Raw genomic sequence first — 21,480 nt, 5'->3', positions numbered from 1 at the left:
TCAGATCCCCATCCAACCTGGCCTGTGACACTTCCAAGGATGGGCCACCCACAACTTCTGTGGGCAACCTGTTCCAGTGCCTCAGCACCTTCACTGTAAAGAATTTCTTCTTAATATCTAATTTAAACCTACTCTCAGTTTGTCCTGTCACTACGTACTCTTGTAACAAGTCCCTCTCCATCTTTCTTGTGGGCTCCTCTCAGGAGAAAGGTTAGAGCAGTGTGCTGGAAACAACACCACTGGTAGCAGATCCACATCTGCTCATGGCATTGGTCTGGTAGAAGTTTGTGAAATGTTAAATTTGAAAAGCAATACATAGATTCCTTTCTAGAGAACATGACAGGTGCAGAATCTATGGCAAAAAAATAAGAGCGCCATGAGCTTGGAGGAGGAGTGAGACATAAATCAGGATAAGGAAGTGCCTTTGGCTGCAGATTTTTGAGTCTATGTTGTGTTCTTTCTCTCTTTATCACTCTTCTCCTTTGTCATCTTTAAATTTCTAGGTGTTAGTCTACATAATGTATATACTAACTAAATATCTACTGAGGTCCCATATCATTTCTTTACACTTCCAGGGTGACCATCATGCTAATTTGAGCCTTTTACAGTCACATATAAGAAGGAAATATAATTTTAATAAAAATAGTCACAAATTTCAGCCTTTAGCACTGATGGATTTTGGAAATATTCCTAATATAAGATATTGTCAAACTGCCTTTAGTACATCTGGTAATTAGCAATTAGCCATTGCCTTTGGAATTGTTATGTACTGACACTGTACTAGCAGCCAAATGATGATTGTGTGATACTGAACAAACATACACAAAGTTGTTTTTCAAGTTGTTCTTCATATTCTGTTTTTTCTGATGTTTAGGTCAGATCTGTTTTCTAGATGGAAAAAAATCCAACAATGGTAAAAATGAGATTCATAAATACTGATAGAAATACTGCGCATTGGCTCTAATGTAGGGCAGGTATCTCTCAGAGACACTGCACAGACAGGCAACCAAGATACATGCTGGCAACAGCCAAAGTGTTCTGGACATATTTCTATCCTCTTGAGCTACTCCTGTCCCTCTGTGCATAAAATAGCCTGAGGAACCTAAATTGCAGCAGTTCCTGTAGGCTACATTTTATTTCAGAGTAGACTGGTCTTCACACCATGAAATGCTGGAGTCCTACCCTGTTATGCCTGTCACACTCTGGCTGGTGAGAGATCCACAGCCATTCTGAAGTAAGACGATCCTCCTTTGCAGACACACAGAATCTCCTGGCGTGCTCTGAGCTCTCTTTTCCCTGCAAAAGGGTCATAATGGAAGTGAGAGTCTCAACCTTTCTTTGTAAGTGACATGTGGCAAATAATACTTCTGGAGAGCCACAAACTTAGAAGCACAAATTTCTTTCACTGCTACTCACCTCCATTTACCCTGTCTGTGCCTAATTCTCTCAGCTTCATAACAAGATGTTTGAGCTGCATCTCTAACTCCCAGTGCGCACCTCATGATTCTACCCTTTCAGCGCACACTTAAGATGTTTTAGGTTAATTATAGATGTGCAGCAGTACATGAGTGAGGGAAGGACATAGAGAGATGATAACAGACTGCAACTATGTGAAGGGTTTAAATGCTGAGAAGACAAGGAATGTATTAACTATGAAACATGGGTTAGTACTAGGGTGAATGAGGCATAACTAAGAAAGGGAAACACCCAAAGAATTCTCTGGAGAAGTTTGCCAGACAGCGTGATTATTAAATTGGGAGACTCTCCTCTAGGTAAAAGATTTCTCACTTGTGAGGTTCAAAACCTAATAGTTTAGTAGTTTCACAGGGATTAATTTCAGACTTCTGGTGACTGCAGAACTGTCTTTTCTGGCTTCTCTTTGTATGTCTGCATACACACACATGTTTGTAACTACACATAGAAAATATAGACATAGATATAGATAACCACATATGACTCCTTCATGACAGCGATTTTTCATCACATATTGCATGTTTGGCATTCTCATTTCATCAGGACTCCTGCCCATCAGCAAGACTCTGCTGCAATGCTACTTATATTTCTAAAGCCCATACAGCTCCAAACAGCTGTCATGAGACACAAGAAAACCTGTCAGAGTGGCATTTGCTTCTTATTCTTGAAAAAGTAAAATTTCTTCCAAAGATTGGAAGCCTGAGGCTTAATAGAGGTAACATTTGGCTCTGTGCTAGGACAGATTTTATATGTCAACATCCATTGGGTTTAGAAAAAGCAGATTTTAAGTGAGAAGTCGTCTGCTCTAAAGCGTGCTAGGTCAAGGTATACTGCAATCTTTTGGCGCATCATGAAAAATTTATTGGTTTTATTGGGACATCTATAGGAAAATTATTTTTGTTTTTTTAGCCGTGAAGATTTCTGGGCATCTTAAGATCACAGTGTGATTTTTTTTAATTCAGATTTTTACCATGCAGAGGTAAGAACTCATGTTCTAATTTTGGCTGCAGTCACAATACTGTCTTGTTGGTTGAATAACACATCCAGTTTTGCCTATGTGCATGTGTCTCATATATATATCTATATACACACATATATTTTGCTCTCACATAAATAATTGAACACATTGAGGCTTCATTGAGGCTCCTGCGTGTTCAGACTGTTCTAGGGTACATGCAGATCACACCCACTGCAGATCTATTTGCTTTCCCAACAGCCTATACTGTTTATGTTCCCTTTGTCTCTGGGGTCACTCCCAATAGATAAGTCATGAAAAATGTACACAGCATGTGAGGACCCTGATCAGTCAGATGCTAGAGTGTTTTTCCTCTAGATGACATTGCATAACATACCTCAGTAGGTTTTTGCTTCTTTGTTTTCTTATATGGTTTATTTGAGGCTGTAATAACACTTCATTGCAGAAAGCAAAATTATTTTGGCTAAGCGAGTGACTTTACCTGGGTAGTTTTCAAATGGCTACAATGAAGCAAATCCGATTTTGGAATTACATACATTGTGTGATGCCTTTTTCATTTGACCTTGCAATATATGGGAGTGTGTTGGTGTGTGGATTGATGAGTTCTCAAGTGCATCAGGATCTTGGATATGAGTCCTGCTGGACTAGAAATTTAAAATTTGAGAAGATAGTAGAGAAAGCAAAAATTTAGTTAGAAAATAAATCAGAAAATACAAACTGTTTCCTTTAGATTTTGCGTGTGGGTTGGCTCTGCCTCAGTGTCAGCAGTCTGTCTCTCTCTAGCCAAAGGGAATGTAGGATGTGACAGAGAGGGTCTGATTGAGGAGGAATTCAAGGCAGCTATCAGCACTGGGATTCTATGTAAATACTGCAACACCTCTGAACGGAGGAACAGCTGAGATAACACTGTAAACTAATCTCTAGTGCTGGAGAAGCTAGCCAATCCCTCACAATATATGGTTTCTGTAGAAAAGATGTGCTAGGGAAAAAAAGGAAGCAGATTTAAATTATATATAGCAACTTACCATGGAGTAAAATATGCTGACTGTTTAAAATTGAAAGCAGAATATAATAAAGTATTTTTTCCTTTGAAATGGTGTTCTGTGCCAGGGTGGATATGGTTATAAATCCTTGCATATATATGAATTTTTATATAAATACGCAACAGCACTCTCACCAAAATATTTCCAACTGTTACCTGAGCCGAACTGATTTACATAAATATATACTCGCTTGAGGTTCTTATTACACTATTTTTGATTTTGGTCAATTTTCCATCAATACAAAGCAAACAAAAAGGCAAAGTTTGTCCAGAGAAGAGATACTGAAGCACCATGTTTTGCTGCTTTGACCTTTCGTATTTTACATACCTACACAGCCTTTCTTAGGTAGCTAAGGAAAAAAAACCCAAACAATATATACATATATATATATGTACCCAGATATATACATGCATATAAAATATATATGTGTGCATATATATTTATATATACTAATATATTAAATATACATACACAACTCTATACACAAAGAGTGTCTCACCTGCAACAGGTTCTCTTTCCTCAAGGCATTTAAAGAAAAGCAGGAGCTATCAATGGCCAAAAAGTTTGTTGCTACCATCTGTTTCAGAGTTGTGCTCATAATTGGGCTCAACCCCAAGACAAACTGGGATTGGGGTGGAGCTAACCACCTCATTAATTGTGCTAGAAAGAAAGTACCAGATTCCATTACCTGCAATTTCAGAACAAATAAAAGTCTGAGGGTCTCTGACGCCCCCTTTGGATAACGTTTAGAAATAAATAGTCGGTGATTTCAAGTTGTCGCACACTTTGTCAGAGCCCAACCACGGTGCAAAGATTGCTCTTACACCAACACCCCTCAAAGCCCCCAGACTGCAGTTTGGGTTGCATTCACAGGCTCTTTCCTTCCACCTAATTTGAAATGTATATAGCCATGTGATGCTAGCCCTTGTATGGCACCTAATAAACTGGACCTGTGTTTAAGCAGTTGATCCATTTAAGTGTTCCCCTCTTCACCTTCTGTGCATCTCACCATTCCCTTCTGTCCCAAACCTCATTTCTTCCCCCTTCTTCCTGCATCGTGTCACAGGCAGATGCGGGGCAGTTTACAAGATGAGCTCCTGAAGGACACTGTACTCTGTGTTATACTGAGTTTCTCTGGGACACAAGTTGACAATCTCTGCCTTCACATACCAGGGCAAACCCACTCAAGGGATGCTTCTCCAGTCATTCTATTTTTAACAACAACAAAAAAAGTCCTGAAGACACATGGATTTTGTAGGTTCCACCGCTGGAACAAATTATCAATGTGGATGTTTCAACAACTGAGCAGGAAAACAACTGTCACATTACATTAATACCATAGCTGGTTTTTGTCCAAGCTATTCCCATATCTCATCCTCCACCCTAGACCTACCACTATCTGTTACTGATCCACTGTGCATTAAAAGAGCAAAAATGGGGAGTTTAGGTATACGTATATTAACATAAATGAGCAGATTCCATTTTGTGCTATAGATGTCAGCTAAAAGCAGAGAAAAGGATGATTTTTGCTGCATGTGCTCATCAAAGTTTAAAAGAAATTGAGTGTGCACTGCTCTTTCCTAAGGCAATACAGGCAACATCTGCTGCCTCGATGCAGGAGAGGAACCTCAGTTGTTGGCACCGAAGTAACCTCATGCCTCGTTGATTAAATAGGAGCTAGAACGGCTTTTTTTTTTTGGTGGAAAAATGAAAAGCCGAGGGAGAAAACACCCGTGCGGCTTCCCTCGCACTCTCCACCAAGCCCGACCATCAAGAGTTTAAGGCGCTGCGTTCCCGGCTGCACCTGACCCGACACCCGGCGGGCGCTGACCCCTCAGGGCGCCGGACGGGGCCGGAGCCGACCCGTGCTGCGGGAGCGGCAGGGAGGGCGGCCTGGGAGGCACCTCCCCACTGCGGTCCCGGAGGCGCTGACCCCCGGGGGCTGCGCGGGGCTCCCTATATGGCCATGCGGCGGGCCGGGGGCGCGCTGCCCCGCGCTGCCTTACATGGGCCGGGCGGCCGGGGCCGGCCGGGCTCCATTCATGGCTGCGCGCCCGCTCAATGGCGCGGAGCCGACCAAATAAGGAGAAGGTGGCTGCCCCGTCCCGCGGCGGCCCTCGCCGACGCTGCCCTTCGGGGGGGTATAAATTGGGGTGTCTCCGACGACCCAGCACCTAGGGTATCCTCCGCAGCCCCCCCGCCGCCGGTGCCGGTCTGGTGAGTAGCGCGACAGCAGCGGGGCGGGCACGGAGGGATTGGATGGGACGGGACGGGACGGGATGGAAAATATGGGAGGGATGGATGGGAGGCACCGCCGGGCGGCAGATGCCGGTCGTGCAGGTGCAGGCGGGGCTCGGCCCGTGCAGCTCCCCGCTCGACGCTGTTTCTGCCGGGGACATCGCCCGCCCTGTTCCCGGCACCATCGGCCGCCGCGGTCCGACGGGGCGTGACGCTTCGCCGCCGCCGGAGTGCTCTGGGCAGGACAGATCTTTTCCATTTGAAACGCTTTTCCTCCCGTTTCTGTGTGCGGCCCGAGGGTACCGCTAAGGACGCCCTATCTGAATGTCCTGCACGCTGAGGAGGCTTTTAAAGCCCGGAGAAGAAAGTGGTCGACGGACCTCTTTTAGAGCTCTGCCAACGAGCGTGACTGAGCCATTCAGCATCCTCCCTAGACGAGTCAAATTTCCCGCTCCCTCCTCATCAATCCGTGTGCCGCCGCCGGCGGTGATGCCCTCCGGGATGAGGGCTCTGCGAAGCCCCGCGGCAGCGCCGGGGTCCGAACCTGCCACCATGCTGTTTTCCAGGTCTGTGCTTTCTTCCAAAGATGTGTGACGACGAGGAGACCACCGCACTGGTGTGCGACAATGGCTCGGGGCTGGTCAAGGCAGGCTTTGCCGGAGACGATGCCCCCAGAGCCGTTTTCCCGTCCATCGTCGGCCGCCCGAGGCACCAGGTAAATACAGAGGCAGGATCGGGGCAAGACAGACCCTTCCCCCTCTCTCCAGGTGTCGCCTCCGCTTGTCACTTGCCTCCCTAGTTCTTCTGTCCTGTCCTAAATACCCTGACCTTTCGTCTGCTCATCTTTGCAATAGTACTAGCAACACATTTCCAGGTCTCTCCAGTGCTTCCCTCAACTTCCCTGTTTGACTGTCCCATACCTCCTTTTTCTCCTACAATTTGCATGGTAAAAAGTTCATAGACTTCATAACACCTTTTTTTTTTGTTTTAATTAAAACATTTGCAATTTGTATTTTATCATGGACAAATTGCAGCTAAGGCTCCATACTAATATGGAGTATCTTCCTCCATAAAATCCTGATTTTCCTCTTTACAAACTCGCTTTGTATCTTTTCCTGCTCATGATATTGTGCATTTATTTTCAGTCAAAATTTTGGACCAGAAAGAAGCAATTGAAAATAAGAGGTGTATTAAAAAATGGAGAAAAAGCCTTTCATCTAATGGAAGGAAAAAATATTTTATGAGAAAACCTCAAATTCTGTTGACTTACTATTTTAATAATGTTAATTTCTTTTCCAAAACAACTTTTTTGTCATGTGACTGTTTGTACCTTTCTTGAAAATAACATAGTTAGAATCATAGAATATATTGAGTTGGAAGGGATCAACAGGGACCATCCCAGTCCAGCTCCTGGCCCAGCATGGGACAGCCCCAAAGAATCACGCCATGTGCCTGAGAGTGTTGTGAAAATGCTTCTTGAACTCTGTCAGGCTTGGTGCTTCCCTGGGGAGCCTGTTCCAGTGCCCAGCCACCTCAGAGTAAAAAACCTTTTCCTCATATCCAACCTAAACCTCCCCTGACAATGTCAGTTTTCTGCGCTGTAGTTGCAGAACTATGACTGTGACTTTGTCTTCCTCCTATAATGCTTTCCCATATTTTCTTCTCTTAGGGTGTTATGGTCGGTATGGGTCAAAAAGATTCCTATGTGGGTGATGAAGCTCAGAGCAAAAGAGGTATCCTTACTTTGAAATATCCGATTGAACACGGCATCATCACCAACTGGGATGACATGGAAAAGATCTGGCACCACACTTTCTACAATGAACTCCGTGTGGCCCCTGAGGAACACCCTACTTTGCTCACAGAAGCCCCCTTGAACCCTAAAGCTAATCGTGAAAAGATGACCCAGATAATGTTTGAGACCTTCAATGTACCTGCTATGTATGTGGCAATCCAGGCTGTCCTGTCTCTGTATGCCTCTGGCCGTACAACAGGTAAAATAAACAAATAAACACTACTTAGATATTTCCTTTCAGGAACTCTTCTTCCTTCCCATGCCAAAAAGGAAGAAAGCACACTGTAACTCATTCAATTTTACAGAAAAATATGTATTTTTAGTTTATTGTAATTGATGTTAGCAGTGGCAGAAAGGCCAGTACAAAATAATCTGTGGAAAGAACAATGTGCATTGCCTTTGTAGAGGTACCCTGGAACTGACTCTGCCACTGCTTGTTGTGGAACAAATGAGATGTTCCTGTGGAGATACTGCAGTTACACAAGTGTTACGCCAGGGTAAGGGTTTAAACTGGGTCAAAGGATGTCCATTATTCGATCAAAGCAGTGAGTATTGCAAATATTCTTACTGCTCAGTGTAGTAGGGGTGGAAGACTGCTCACATGGATTATCTTAAAATATGTATGGATTAGCTGTTTTGTGGGGAAATTCACACCAAACGGGAACGTGCAGGCAAGCAAAGGCAGAAGGAATCAGAAAGATCTTTATGACTAAAATAGAATGATGCTCCTTCATGTTGCCTGAAATATCCCGTATTTTGCTATATTTGTTGCTACATACTGTGCCTAAGGGTTCTAAGCATTTGCTAGGTGATTCCAGCTGCTCTCTGACATTTCTCTCCCAGGTATTGTTCTTGATTCTGGTGATGGCGTCACCCACAATGTACCTATTTATGAAGGTTATGCTTTGCCTCATGCTATCATGCGTCTGGATCTGGCTGGCAGGGATCTGACTGACTACCTCATGAAGATCCTCACGGAGCGTGGCTACTCCTTTGTGACAACAGGTCAGTCCTTCAGCTTTTCCCTACTGTGAAAATCTTCATTCTCTCTTGGCCTCCTGTTTGCCTCTAGTATTTTGTTTATCCGAAGCTTGATTTGATTCCCATATATCTGCAGCTGAACGGGAGATTGTTCGTGATATCAAAGAGAAATTGTGCTATGTTGCACTGGACTTTGAGAATGAAATGGCCACTGCTGCCTCTTCCTCCTCTCTGGAAAAGAGCTATGAATTGCCTGATGGTCAAGTGATCACAATTGGTAATGAGCGTTTCCGCTGCCCTGAAACCTTATTCCAGCCATCCTTTATTGGTAAGTGTTCCCAGGAAATTCTCCTTTCTGTAGGAGGTATAAATGAATCAGAAGATTTAGAAGGTGCCCTGCTCCTCTTCCTGCTTCTCTAAATTTAGCACAGAGTCAAACACAAATAAATAATTATTTAGATCCTTTGGCCCCTGTAAGATGTGGGCTCATCTGGTAATTAGCTGAGCTCTGGGCTCTTGTTGCAAGTTTTAAATCAGGTTTTAGGGTCACATTTTTTTAATGATAAAACATACAGTTAGTATATCATCATTAGGGATCTTTATGGGTGTTTTCCAACACAAGACATTCTATAATTCTGTGTCGTTGATGACAAGAATAGGTTTCAGTGCTGTACTTGTAAGGTTTACAATCCAAACAGTATCTGACTCCATGAATCATAGAATCATAGAATCATAGAATAGATTGGGTTGGAAAAGACCTCCAAGATCATCAAGTCCAACCCCTGATCCAACTCCAATTACTATATCATGGCACTAAGGGCCACATCCAATCTCTGCTTAAAAACCTCCAGGGATGATGAAGTGTCAGAGAGGGGAAGAAAATGGAACAAAGGTGTGTGTATATTTATATGCACTGTAATTAAACATTGCCATGGTCAAGATGGTAAGCTTTGCTCTTTGAGTGTGCAGCTGACAGATACAGCAAATGTTTATACTCTGAAGTCCTGAGCTTTACATGCAGTTGTTCATCAGCTGACATCTCTCTGTGGATCCAATGTCAGCCCTTTCAGGAAGCACCTGTTAAAATTAATAAGTTGGAATGCAACCTACAAACACTTGCTTCTTGTTTCTTTTTCCTTACTGACAAGTGCTATTATCTTACTCCATGTCACAGTTATGTCTTGCCTTGATGTTTCTAAACAGAATAGACTGTATTCTGAGATGACTGAAAAAGAAATGAAATTACTATTTTCTTCTTTAGTTCTAATTAAACTGTTCTCATTGATTTTATTTCTTTCTTTACTATATTCACCTAGTGATTTTAGTGAGGCTGACATAACCTGATACTCATGTTCTCTTTTCTATACAACCTTCTTCCATTGCCATACACTGAATTAGTTTATCTTGTGTGTCCACTCCTTCTCCTACTGTATATTTTATGTACTTTTTCTTTACACATGCATTGCGATTCTTACCTTTTCCAACAAATAATTTTCATTTTCTAAGTCAGTTCTGTAGTTCTATTTCTTATATTTTTCTAGAATACTTAATAATCAGTAAATAATTTTACAACAAAAAGTTCACAGAAGTTCATATTAACGATGAAGAGAAATGCTAAGATTTCTTTTTGTGAAGACCTCTTTTATAATTTACTGACCTACTGTCTTATTTTTTCTCAAGGTATGGAATCTGCTGGTATCCATGAAACTACCTATAACAGTATCATGAAGTGTGATATTGATATTCGTAAGGACCTGTATGCTAACAACGTCCTCTCAGGTGGTACAACAATGTACCCTGGCATTGCTGATCGCATGCAGAAAGAAATCACCGCTCTTGCTCCTAGCACTATGAAGATCAAGGTAAGGAGTTTGACTTTGTACTGTGAAATGTGGATAAAGATGGAAGAATGTCCATATCATTAAACTGGGATATAAGAACAACTCAAAAGTAAGATCAACAGCTACTGGACAAATGAGCAGAAATTCCAGTCAAGCAGAATAATTATGTTTGTTAGAAGCAAGTGTTAAAAAACCCAAGCAGTTATATATTTTCTTAAGGAACATTACATGTATTGTAACAGCTGCTGAAGATAATACTGTTATAATTGAAAAGTTCTTTACTTACTTAAGTAAATATCTTGTGCTTTATAGCATTGATGATTTGGGTACTTTGTTCAGAAATGAGGATTTTGTTGCTTTTCTTTGTCCTAGATCATTGCCCCACCTGAACGCAAGTACTCTGTCTGGATTGGTGGCTCCATTCTAGCATCTCTGTCCACCTTCCAGCAAATGTGGATCAGTAAACAGGAGTATGATGAAGCTGGTCCATCCATTGTACACCGCAAGTGCTTCTAAGCACTTTTCCCCTCAATTTACTTCCCACTCAGGATGACGACAATGTGCTTCTTGGAGTCTTCTGGCAAACCTTCCCGAACTCTTCAGTCATTGTACAGTTTGTTTACACACCCGTGCAATTTATTTGTGCTTCTAATATTTATTGCTTTATAAATAAATGAGATCTGGGACTTGCAACCTACAAATTATTGTCTTTTGTTTTATTTTAATTATTTTTTTGACCAAAAAGAAGAGACTAAAAACCTGAGATTTGGAAACTCCCACCAGACCTGTGAATGCTTTTACTGCATCCGTGTCCTAACTGATATAGGCGTGTTAGGTCATGGTTTTCTGTTCGTAAGAATGTGTATTTTATCATTTTAATTTTGAAACTTGAAACAAAAGGAGAATTATATATCAAGGCTTATGAAAAACTAGCCTTGAGGGTAGACCCAGAAAGTGGAACAAGTGAAAAAAAACCTCTCATATTCACTCAGTCAGTTCGGAAAGATTCTTCTGTTGCATTTATTGTAACCTAGACATTTTAATATTAATTTATTAAAATCCAAAGCTTCTGTAAAAGAATTATATTAATACATTTAGGATGTGGTTTATAAATATTTAGCTCAATCCTAAAGAGTCATACAATTGTTGTCTGTGGGCTATCAATATTTACGACAAAACATTAATTAAAACTGACAACTTACTCATCTTCCCCCATCTCTTCAAAGCCAGAGATAAAGAAGTCTTTATTTTACTAATGCACAAGAATCAAACTTTTGCTGCATAAACATACAATTGTTATAATCAAAATTATTTTCACATCATCATTCATATGTGTTAGGCAATTTCTAATCCTTAATCTATGCTATCCTTTCTTGCTAGTTGACCCAGATATGAAAATTATAACCAGCATACTTTCTATGGGCTTTTGTGTTCCTCATGGTGACTTTTTATGAGTGGGCTCTTCAATTTTTCTAAAAAGTAGTAACTAAAAGGTGAGGTACAAAATGATCTAGGACATTTTCATAAAAGTAATGGAATTAGTCCATGTCATAGTTTGAACTATGTACAGATTGGAAGTTTGATTTAGGAAAGCAATTGAAACATTTATCAAACTGTGTGCATAGTTAGGCAAGTGTCATTGGAGCAGTTCGAAAAGATAAGATTTTATACTCCAATGCTAATTTAAAAAAAAAATAGGCAGTTTATACATTTGCAGGGAAAATTTCTGTTCCTCTTACCTCATATTTTCTTGAAAAGCATTCAAAATTGACATTAGATGTGGTTAAATAGAAATCTTTTAATACAGGAAGATGAGTTTAGTGTTTATCTCCAATTTACTTGTTGTTAGAAAACAGTTTACTGGGGTGCAGTGCCATTGTAATTGCCTACCATCCACTTGCAATTGAAATACTCAAATATTTCTGATATTTTATGTTTAGGCAGAGGAATTGGATGGAGTTGTCAAATATAAATAAAACCTAAACATTTTACAGTCTAAACATACATTGAAATATTTTAGGCAAACATAAAAATGAAATTATAATGGTATGAAAATTTAAATATAAATATGAAATACTCATTCTCACACTGCACACGCTATTACTGAATTGTTGCTGCAAATAGGCCATTTCACAATAAAATACAAATTCATTTACTTCTGAATCTGTTAAGGCAGGTCAACAGCCTACACTGTTCTCAAGAAGGTTCCCACGGAAGGGAATTACTGAAGTTCACACTGTGGAGAAATTTTGTACATCTTGAAAACGTGGGAACTTTTCCAGATTTTTGGATAACACAAATTTAATTGCTCAAACTTAATGATGTTTGCCAATGACTTTGGCATACTGTTGTTCAGAACCATTACACTTTTTTTGCTTGGTCTCTCTTGCTAATTTGAAAGATTTGTCTGGGCAGAAAGGTTATCTCATGTATTAGTGTGAATTAATAGGGTGATACTGGACATAAATTGCAACTAATTGGAGCTTAAAATGTTAAGCAAGTATGCAAAGGGCATGCTAAGTCAGGCCCAGTGAATGCCTGACTTGACTGGCTCTGACTGATAGGTCAGGAATGGCAGGCAACAGCTGGTACCACATTCACAGCTCTGATCACGGATTCATTATTGAGCATGTGGGTATGAGGAGGGAATTGAAGGAAGCTACTGATTGCAGGACTGATGGAAAAAATTTCTTCCATAGACATTTTGTGGTTTCTAATTCACCATTTATGAAAATGGATATAAGCAGCAAGGATTGTGCAAAATAGTGATGTGCTGCATATAGGTAGGACAGGACTAAAAAGTAACAATGCTTATAATTTTTCTCTTCTTACTGCATTTTTCCAGATGTATTAATTTTTAATACAATAATCCACATTTCACCATTGAAAATTACATATTCCTACTCAGTGCAATGAAAACTAGTAATTCAATGGGGTGGGAGTTATGATAACTATGGAAGTAAAATTAAAACTAGATCTAATTTGATTGAGAGGAATTTGAGTGTTAAGTTACTTAGGGTAGGATTGAAAACACTGATAAGAGATACCACTGTTAAACTTTACCCTCTGTTTACATTTTACAACAAGGCATTTTATGTGGCAAAGGAAGATGGTGGAATGGGGTGCAGAAAATAGCTGCATAACTCCTGTATGATAGCCAGTAAAACTATTGCAAATATTTCCTTGAGAAAGGTATATTAAAAAACACTGGTACCCAAACCCAGTTGAGATCATCAGTCTTCACCTCTGAAACACCTCAGGTAATGAAGACATTGGCAAAAATTTGAAAACTAAAGGATCACAGCTAACCTTCACTGCTTTTCATGAGATTCTCTTTCAATGGAAGAAGGAAACTTAATGTTTAGCCAGATTATAGATTCAACACACAACTGTGTGGATATATGGCAAAAGGTCTGTCTGCCACACTGAAGGGTGTCCTGTTATTTGACTTTGCAGCTCCTTATTGTTCTGTACATACAATGGAGTGGAAGAAATTCTGTGGAAGTCAGTCTGACGTGATTTTTAAGCTACGTAAAGAAGCTTTATTCAATAAGAAGAGCTAAATAGTATTAAGAAACAGACATACATCAGTAAGAGCTGAGACAAAATCTTATTGTCTCCAGAACAACACTGCCCAGTACTCCTGCTTTTGACTGAAGGGCACTGAGGTATTACCACCGTTGCCTGACCCTCAGATATTACAGAAAACTTTCTTTGTAGATGGACAAGCATGATGGCACTTGAGGAGTATTGAGAATTATGATCAAAACACATTGGTGGTAATATCTACACAAAGTATGTGCTAAGGATCTGAAAATACTGTGATTCTGCTTAAAAAGATGGATTTTTTTTTTTAAAGGGAAATACGGAGAAGATTCAGAATTCACTTGTTAATGCTTTTTCCTTAAAAAACATTGGTAGGAGGGTCATAAATTTGATAGAGTTGTCTACTTTGCACTAATTGTCTCTAAAAAGGCTATTTTAGCTAAAGCTTTAAAAAAGTCACCCTGAGGCAAAGCACTAATATAAAAGTTTTTAGCTTGAATAATTGAATTCTGTAGAAGGATAATTTTTTAAATGGAGAATAAGAGGGGTTTATATTTATAACATTAGATGACTCTAAACGTATGTGACAGATTAATCTACAATATTAACACTACTATAGGAAACAAATAGACAAAACCTACTGGTTGGATAAATTGTATATAAGGCTCAGGCAGAGACTGATGTTTGCTTCCAATAACAGCTGAACCCTGAAGCATGCTATGACAGAAGTCTCTGTCATTATCAAGACACAAGACAAAGAAAAATAAATTATAAAATTGAGTGATTAGTAAATCTCACTCATTACATTTCAGAAAGAAGCAATTCAGGCAGTTAATATACTACCAACTACCTTTGCTTTTTCTCCTGAGGATGGTTATGATTGCTGAAACTTAAAAGGCCACCATACAGAAATGTTAATAATTGGAAAAATTTAATTATGCTGCTATATAATTAAAGACTGGATTTATTTATGATTAAACTGTTCCATGCGAATAATGTTGATGAAACTAATATAGCAGGCATTAGCACAAGTTAATATACCTGGTGGTAATTTTATGTCTCATCACAAAGACAGAATTCACAAAACACAATATATGTTGCCTACCAAATACAAGGTAATATGGTCTTATAGAGGAGATTATTGTATTTTATAAACATTTTTCTATCAGAAGATATAAGTACATACAGAGAAAAAAGTGGATGAGGAATAGCATAAAGCTTTATTGACATAGATTTACATGGCATGTAAATGATATAATCAGTCTGGGAAGGTACCAAACAAGATGAAGGTAGCAAGGCGGTAAGGAAGAGCTTAAAGATTAGTTCTGAGTCTCTAAGACTCTCTGGTTTACATCATCAGAAAGGGTGATTAACATTGTAATTGACATTATCATTGTCAATGATAAGGAGGACTACATGAGCTTTGTTTCCAAAGGGTCCCATATGCCTTGTGAGTAACACTGCGGCTTTTGGGCATGCTTTTGCAGAACAGCAATGCTCAAAGGGAAATTGGGGAGCGCTTGGATGTTAGGGCTTGCAACTGCTGCTCTTGTAGAGAGCGAGTGAAAATGGGAGAGTGGAAATGCAGCAGCACAGCAACTCTTGCCATGCATTCATCACCCTCCCCCAACTATGAAGCTGGTTGTGGCTGTCTCAGCTGAAACGAGGAAGCAAACAGGTGAAAAATGTAGTTAATTGCTGTCTGGGAGGCACATATTGCTGGGCCAGTAGGTGTGGGGAGGTCTTCCACAGCATACAGAAGCATAAAGATTTTACAGTAACTGCTACCAAGAAAAGAAGAAAAATTTAATAAATTCAAGCCATATCCTCATGCTTATGTAACAGATGAGTTTTGACACTCACACTAATTCTTATTTTTTTATTTGTATATGTACATTATTTTCTAGACACAGACTTCTATGTTTAAAACCTGTGTCTATTTTATAGTAAAACAAACAAACAAACAAAAAAGACAAGCCCAAAGAGAATAAGAAATATTAACGTCAAGCAAGAAAATCATCTACTTCAGGTCCGTGTGCATGTCTGTGTTTGTGTGTGTGTTTACAATGCTCTAATTTTCTGATAAGCTAGAGGGGAGAAGAATTCTTGCAAAAATAGAATTCTCAGCAGATTTTAAAGACACACCTCTGAACAAGTCATAAGAAAAAAACATTTTACTCCCTACTTCTTTAGCATGAATTATGCCTTGAATTTAGAGTGTAAAATGAGTGTTCCTTCCTTCTTAAGAAACACCACCTACAGGAAAACATGGTTTTCCACCAGTTAAATCAATGTCATTCCATGTCTGTAACTTTATTTTGGGTAAAAGATTAAAAGGAATAATCTCTTCCTCAGTCTTCTATTACAGGAAACACCTTTCTTGTTCTAAACTTCTGACTTCATTATCTAGCATTTCAGTTTGACAATTTGAGTAACTGATTATTGAAATTAATATCATTAACCAATTGAGTTACTAATTCAGCATTGGTTGTGAATTCAAGTTCATTATGATACTGTTTCAAATTTAAAACAGCAGACGGCCTCTTTGTATATGTACAAATGTGAGTTGTGCAAAATACAATCTGTGGTTTTATTCTTACAAACATGTAATGATTTCTTTGATCCAGATTTGAAAAGCCATATGTATTTGCCGGCATGAATATACAGTAGGTATTTACTAAATGTCACAATCCATCGTGACATACTACAAAATGCTCAAATATACTTTTAACTTGTAGTGTAAGATATTGCAGAAAACAGAACCTTTAATATGTGATGCACTTGTTTACAAAGATTATCTCAAGCCTTATTAGTTGTACTGGTGTGGAAATCATTTCAGATTTACTTTTGATTGAATTCAAGCTCTCTTGTGCAGCTCAGTTCTGTATGGTAACCAGACAAACTGCAGTAATGCAGTAGCTTTTGATCTTTTACCCATCTATTTTGGCAGCTAAGTCGAATAGATTTTGAAAGACACTTGCATGGAACTGATATCTTCACTGTACATAGGAAAATGAGTTATTGTGCTGTTGCTGGGGATATTTTCTTTTGCATTTGTTTATGGATTCTCCAGTGTTTGCTGTAATAACATATATACATTGATATATATATCTATATATGCATACAAATATTTTCCCTAAGCCTTTTCTTTAACTTTGCAATGGAAGAGCATCCCTGACTTGGTAAGAAGTTTCAGAAACAATATCTGTACCACATAAAAAGAGTCCTTCCCCCTTAAAGAATTAGCATAGTTGAAATTGGAAGGGCAAATATATCTGGTCAGAAACATCACAGATACATTTGACTTAGACAAAACTGTGGATATTTTGTAGCCCTGTTCCGAAAACAGAAGTTAATTCCTAGTTTAGTTTTGTGATCAGACGAAAACCTCAGAAGTTTGGAATTTTGAGATCAGAACTTAAGCAGTTTTACTGATAAAGTGGAATACTCTTTCCTTCTTACAATCTACAGTCAAAAAGTGCCACATAGATACGAGTCTCAGACATGGGTTGAATACAACACATACTGCTGAAAGTGTAAGAAGTACCCAAAGAAAATAAGTTTACAATGTCTAGTGTCACATTCCGTGTTTTAATGGCTGCAGCATAGTATTGTAGACTTTTCCTTCTGATCAAAAATAATGCCGGCAGTTGTCATCAAATTTTTTTCTGCTCTTTCATTTCAACTGAGGTCATGAATTCTGCCCATTGTACTGGCACCTAAGAGAAATAGGAAACTATCTTCTGATCTTATTTTTGTAAATAAAAAGCATATTAAATCATCAGGAATAATATCATGCAGTCTCCTTTCTGCAAGAGACATACAAAGAGTTCCATTGCTCATTCTGTCTCTATATATTATACAAAGCAAGTATATTGCCATTGAAAATGCTCTAAAGACTATTTCTTGTATAAGTAATGATACAGAGGTAGTGATTGTGCAATCTCCAAATAGGGTCATGTAGTGACAGAGAGACAGTGGGTGCTATTAAAAGCTTGACATTTATCACTCACAGTGTTTAAATTTATCATGGAATTTATGGCATTTGCCAATCTAAATATAGAGAATGCCACAAATACCACAGAACAGATAAATACCAGATAAATACTGCTATGCAAAAACCAACAAACTGCTGGTGGTGCTTTGCTAAACCTACTGCCCTCTACATTCTGGAAATTCATTGCAGGTGCTACTGGCTGGAATTTCTCAGTATGAAAAAGCAAAAAATGTTTGTTATGCTTTTCTTTTCCTTTATTTTGACTATTTAGAACAAAATGTCTTTGTATAGGAAAATTTCCACTGTAGACTCCAGAACAATGGATTCCCTTTCAAAGTTTAAGTCTCGTAAAGCTAATAAAAAACAGACCATGGAGTAGCACTTCGTGTTATGGTTTAATGGGCTTGAAGGTATTCAGACAAAGGTCAGACTTGATGATCTTGGAGGTCTTTTCCAACCTTTATTATTCTGTAATTCTATGGCATATCATTCACACAGAGAAAATGGAGTCTGTCAGTACATAAAGTTTACAAAATGTTCTATTGGAAAATACGTCATGTAACTTGTGACAAAAAACCCATTGCGGAATTCTTGTCGGAAAAAATGACTTTTCAGCAGAAAGTTTTTCTCTAGGACTCTGGGCTCTGGAGCTCTGTTTAAATTCTGAAGGACAGAATGGATATAACCAATCCCACTGTATACTTGCTCTAAGAAACACAGAAAAATCATCATTATTTTCTTTGTAATAATTGCAGGAAAGATATTAAGGTAACAGAGTGTGTAATGGAATTATATTTTCTTCACCTAATAGGCAAATTTAATGGTAGTGGTAGAGATAAAGGCTTTGCCGTTGTCTTACAGGTTTGGGAGTTTGGAGGCTAGGCACCCAAATCCCACTTGTATCAGAAAATTTCTTCCTTGACTTCTCTTCCCCAGATTCACCAGAGAAATGAACATCTGCTCTCAAGTCATACCCACAGGTGCAGTTCTGTCCCTGCTTAACTGGAGGAGGTGCCGTGGTGCTAAAGTGACAGTTCTCAAAGGTATAAATTGTGTAAAGGGTAATTTGCTATGGCTTAAGAAAGTGAGGCAAAAAGTGGAAAGAATCTGTCCATAGTTCTGACCAAGTTCTTCATCTCTGGCAATGATGTGACCTTGATTCCTTAACGCAATTCTACCCTTGTAGGACAGACCTAAGCCTAGAGTTAGATAGTTTCCCTGCCATGAAGCTACTGAGACTGACTATTTGATTATCTTTTAAGGTTTTAAATGCATTTGGTTACAGCAGATGGCACTGAAGAGTATATAATGAAATTCCTGGGCTATTGACAAAACCTGTGTGTCACAAGTCATTCCTGCTGTCAGTGCATAACATGAAGTCTTCACATTCATTTGCCATTCTCTCCCAAATTCCCATCTCTTTCCACAAACAGTTTGTCTGGTGAAAGCAATAGAGAGAAGTAGGCTAGGGAAAGAGGGCACTGTATCCAACTTCAGTAATTCCTGTAATAACTTCAAATTCACACAAAGCATAGGTAAGCTGAGATCTTAAAAACCTCTTAAAGAGCAGAATGTATTTTGCTTCAGTGAGATTATTTTGGAAGGCTAAAATTTGAGATATAACTTAAATGCAGAACAAAAAAGCTGCACTATATTCTTAGGTCCATTAAAAAAAAAAAAAAAAAGGGCCAAATTCTCATGTCAGGTAAATCTCAACATTGTTCTTGTTTTGAAGCCAGTGATACTAGTGGGGCTGTCTGAAGTAGGTGAGGGTAAGGCTATTTTACATACAGATTTTTTTTTTCTTCCCGTAGTGTAAATCTCAAGTGCATGCTTCTAATTAACCACCGAATATAGCAGCTAAAAAGAGTTAAGTGGAGATACCCTTTGAGTTTGTCTTTGTGAAAGGGCACTTTGTGTGGATTTTTTAAACTGTGTGTCTCAGTCTAGATTCTAGTGCAACCTGCTGCAGGCACAGAGAATTAAATGCTGGTCTGTGCAACGTTTGAATTTGTGGTGGTTTGACCTTAGATGGATGATAGATGCCCACCGAAGCTGCTCTATCACTCCCCTCCCAACTGGACAGGGGAGAGAAAATATAACAAAATACTCATGGGTTGAATAAGGACTGGGAGAGAACACTTGCCAGTTACTGGCATGGGCAAAACAGGCTCAGCTTGGGAGAAAAAAATAATTTATTACCAATTGACTTAGAGTCAGGTAATGAGAAATAAAACAAAATCTTAAAAACAGCTTCCCCGGATGTACGGGGGGATGAAGGATGGGGAATGAGGACTGCAGTCGTATTGTTTCTGCTATTCCTTACTCCTCAGGGGAAGGACTCCTCACACTCTTACCCTGCTCCAACATGGGGTCCCTCCCATGAGCTGCAGGGGAACTGCCTTCCTCATTACGGTCTACACTGTGAGCTGCAAGGGAATCTCTTGTCTGGCACTTGAAGTACCGCTTTCCCCTCCTGCTTCACTGACCTTGGTGTCTGCAGAGTTGTTATTTACATATTGTCATTTCCCTCTCCTGCTGCTGTTTTACACGCTTTTTCCTCTTTCTTAACTACATTATCCCAGAAGTGCTACCACCATCACTGAGGGACTCAGCCTTGACCTGTGGTGGGTCTATCCTGGAGCCACCTGGCATTGGCTCTGAAGTACATGCGCAAGGCTTCTGGCAGCTTCTCACAGATGCCACTCCTGCAGCCCCTCACTACCAAAGCCTTGCCATGCAAAACCAGTACAAATGTTCCACACAGACCTGATACATATTCCCAATAAAAGGCTGGAGATTTATGTGTTAAAAACAAGTGTATACCTCTGAATATACTGTCTAACTTCTGAGAAAATTATTTTCATAATAAATATCAAATCTAAAAAACTTTTTTTTGTTCTCTTAAGTAAGAATGCAATAATGCCCAGTCACAGAGGACCACTTAGAGTTAGGGTCATGCACTACTTTAACTTTTCTGTCGAGGTTTCTGTATTATGATTTGGTTTCCTTATTTACACATTCAATTAATTAGAAATCAAAATATTTTAACAAGATAATCATAGCCATTGTAGTAGTGTGCTTGATTTGTTCCAGAGGCAGCTGTAATAGTTTATACCACCTCTGCAGGATAATCATTACTGCCCTGCGATGTGACTATGTTGGTATTTCCTAGTTCTGGAAAGATTGTTTTTCCCTGCTGCCATAGAAGAGAACAATTAAATATCCTTTTTTCAATTCAGTTGATATATTCACTTGATATATTTCTCTGACCAATTCTCCCAGTGGAAAGAATGCACAGCTCTTATTTATGATGCCAAAACCAATGCCTTCTTTTACATTATATTTTTCTCCCACACCAACCTTCTCCAAAACTGAAGAAAGCCACATTATTGGGAAGAGTTAATCACCAGAAGAGAGATATTATAAAAGCGGAAACTCAGATCCTGCTCCCTGTTTGAGGATGTTTCTATGATCATGGTTTGGGTAGGAGGCTTGCCACGCAATTTAGTTTATTTTGTTGGCCTCATTCTCTTTCAGAGTGAAACATGCTGCATTAAGTGTATTTTCCATTTAACAGGAGCTCTGCC

General features: G+C 39.3%; 1 protein-coding gene across 1 annotated transcript; it reads left to right on the top strand.

Annotated features, from left to right (window-relative positions):
• Positions 1-5,669: 5,669 nt before the first annotated feature.
• Positions 5,670-11,048, top strand: ACTC1 (actin alpha cardiac muscle 1). The gene is made up of 7 exons (XM_027879268.1): positions 5,670-5,709; positions 6,297-6,445; positions 7,400-7,724; positions 8,369-8,530; positions 8,643-8,834; positions 10,187-10,368; positions 10,720-11,048. The coding sequence occupies exons 2-7, from the start codon at positions 6,317-6,319 to the stop codon at positions 10,861-10,863; spliced, it is 1,134 nt and encodes a 377-aa protein (XP_027735069.1). The 5' UTR covers positions 5,670-5,709; positions 6,297-6,316; the 3' UTR covers positions 10,864-11,048.
• The last annotated feature ends 10,432 nt before the right edge of the window (positions 11,049-21,480 follow it).

Source organism: Empidonax traillii, unplaced genomic scaffold (genome assembly GCF_003031625.1).
Source record: "Empidonax traillii isolate 1590-97213 ecotype Southwest subspecies unplaced genomic scaffold, ASM303162v1 scaffold53:size2875158, whole genome shotgun sequence".
Classification (NCBI taxonomy): Eukaryota; Metazoa; Chordata; class Aves; order Passeriformes; family Tyrannidae; genus Empidonax; species Empidonax traillii.
The sequence above is the reverse complement of the archived record's forward strand: the minus strand, read 5'-3'. Positions and strand labels throughout refer to the sequence as shown.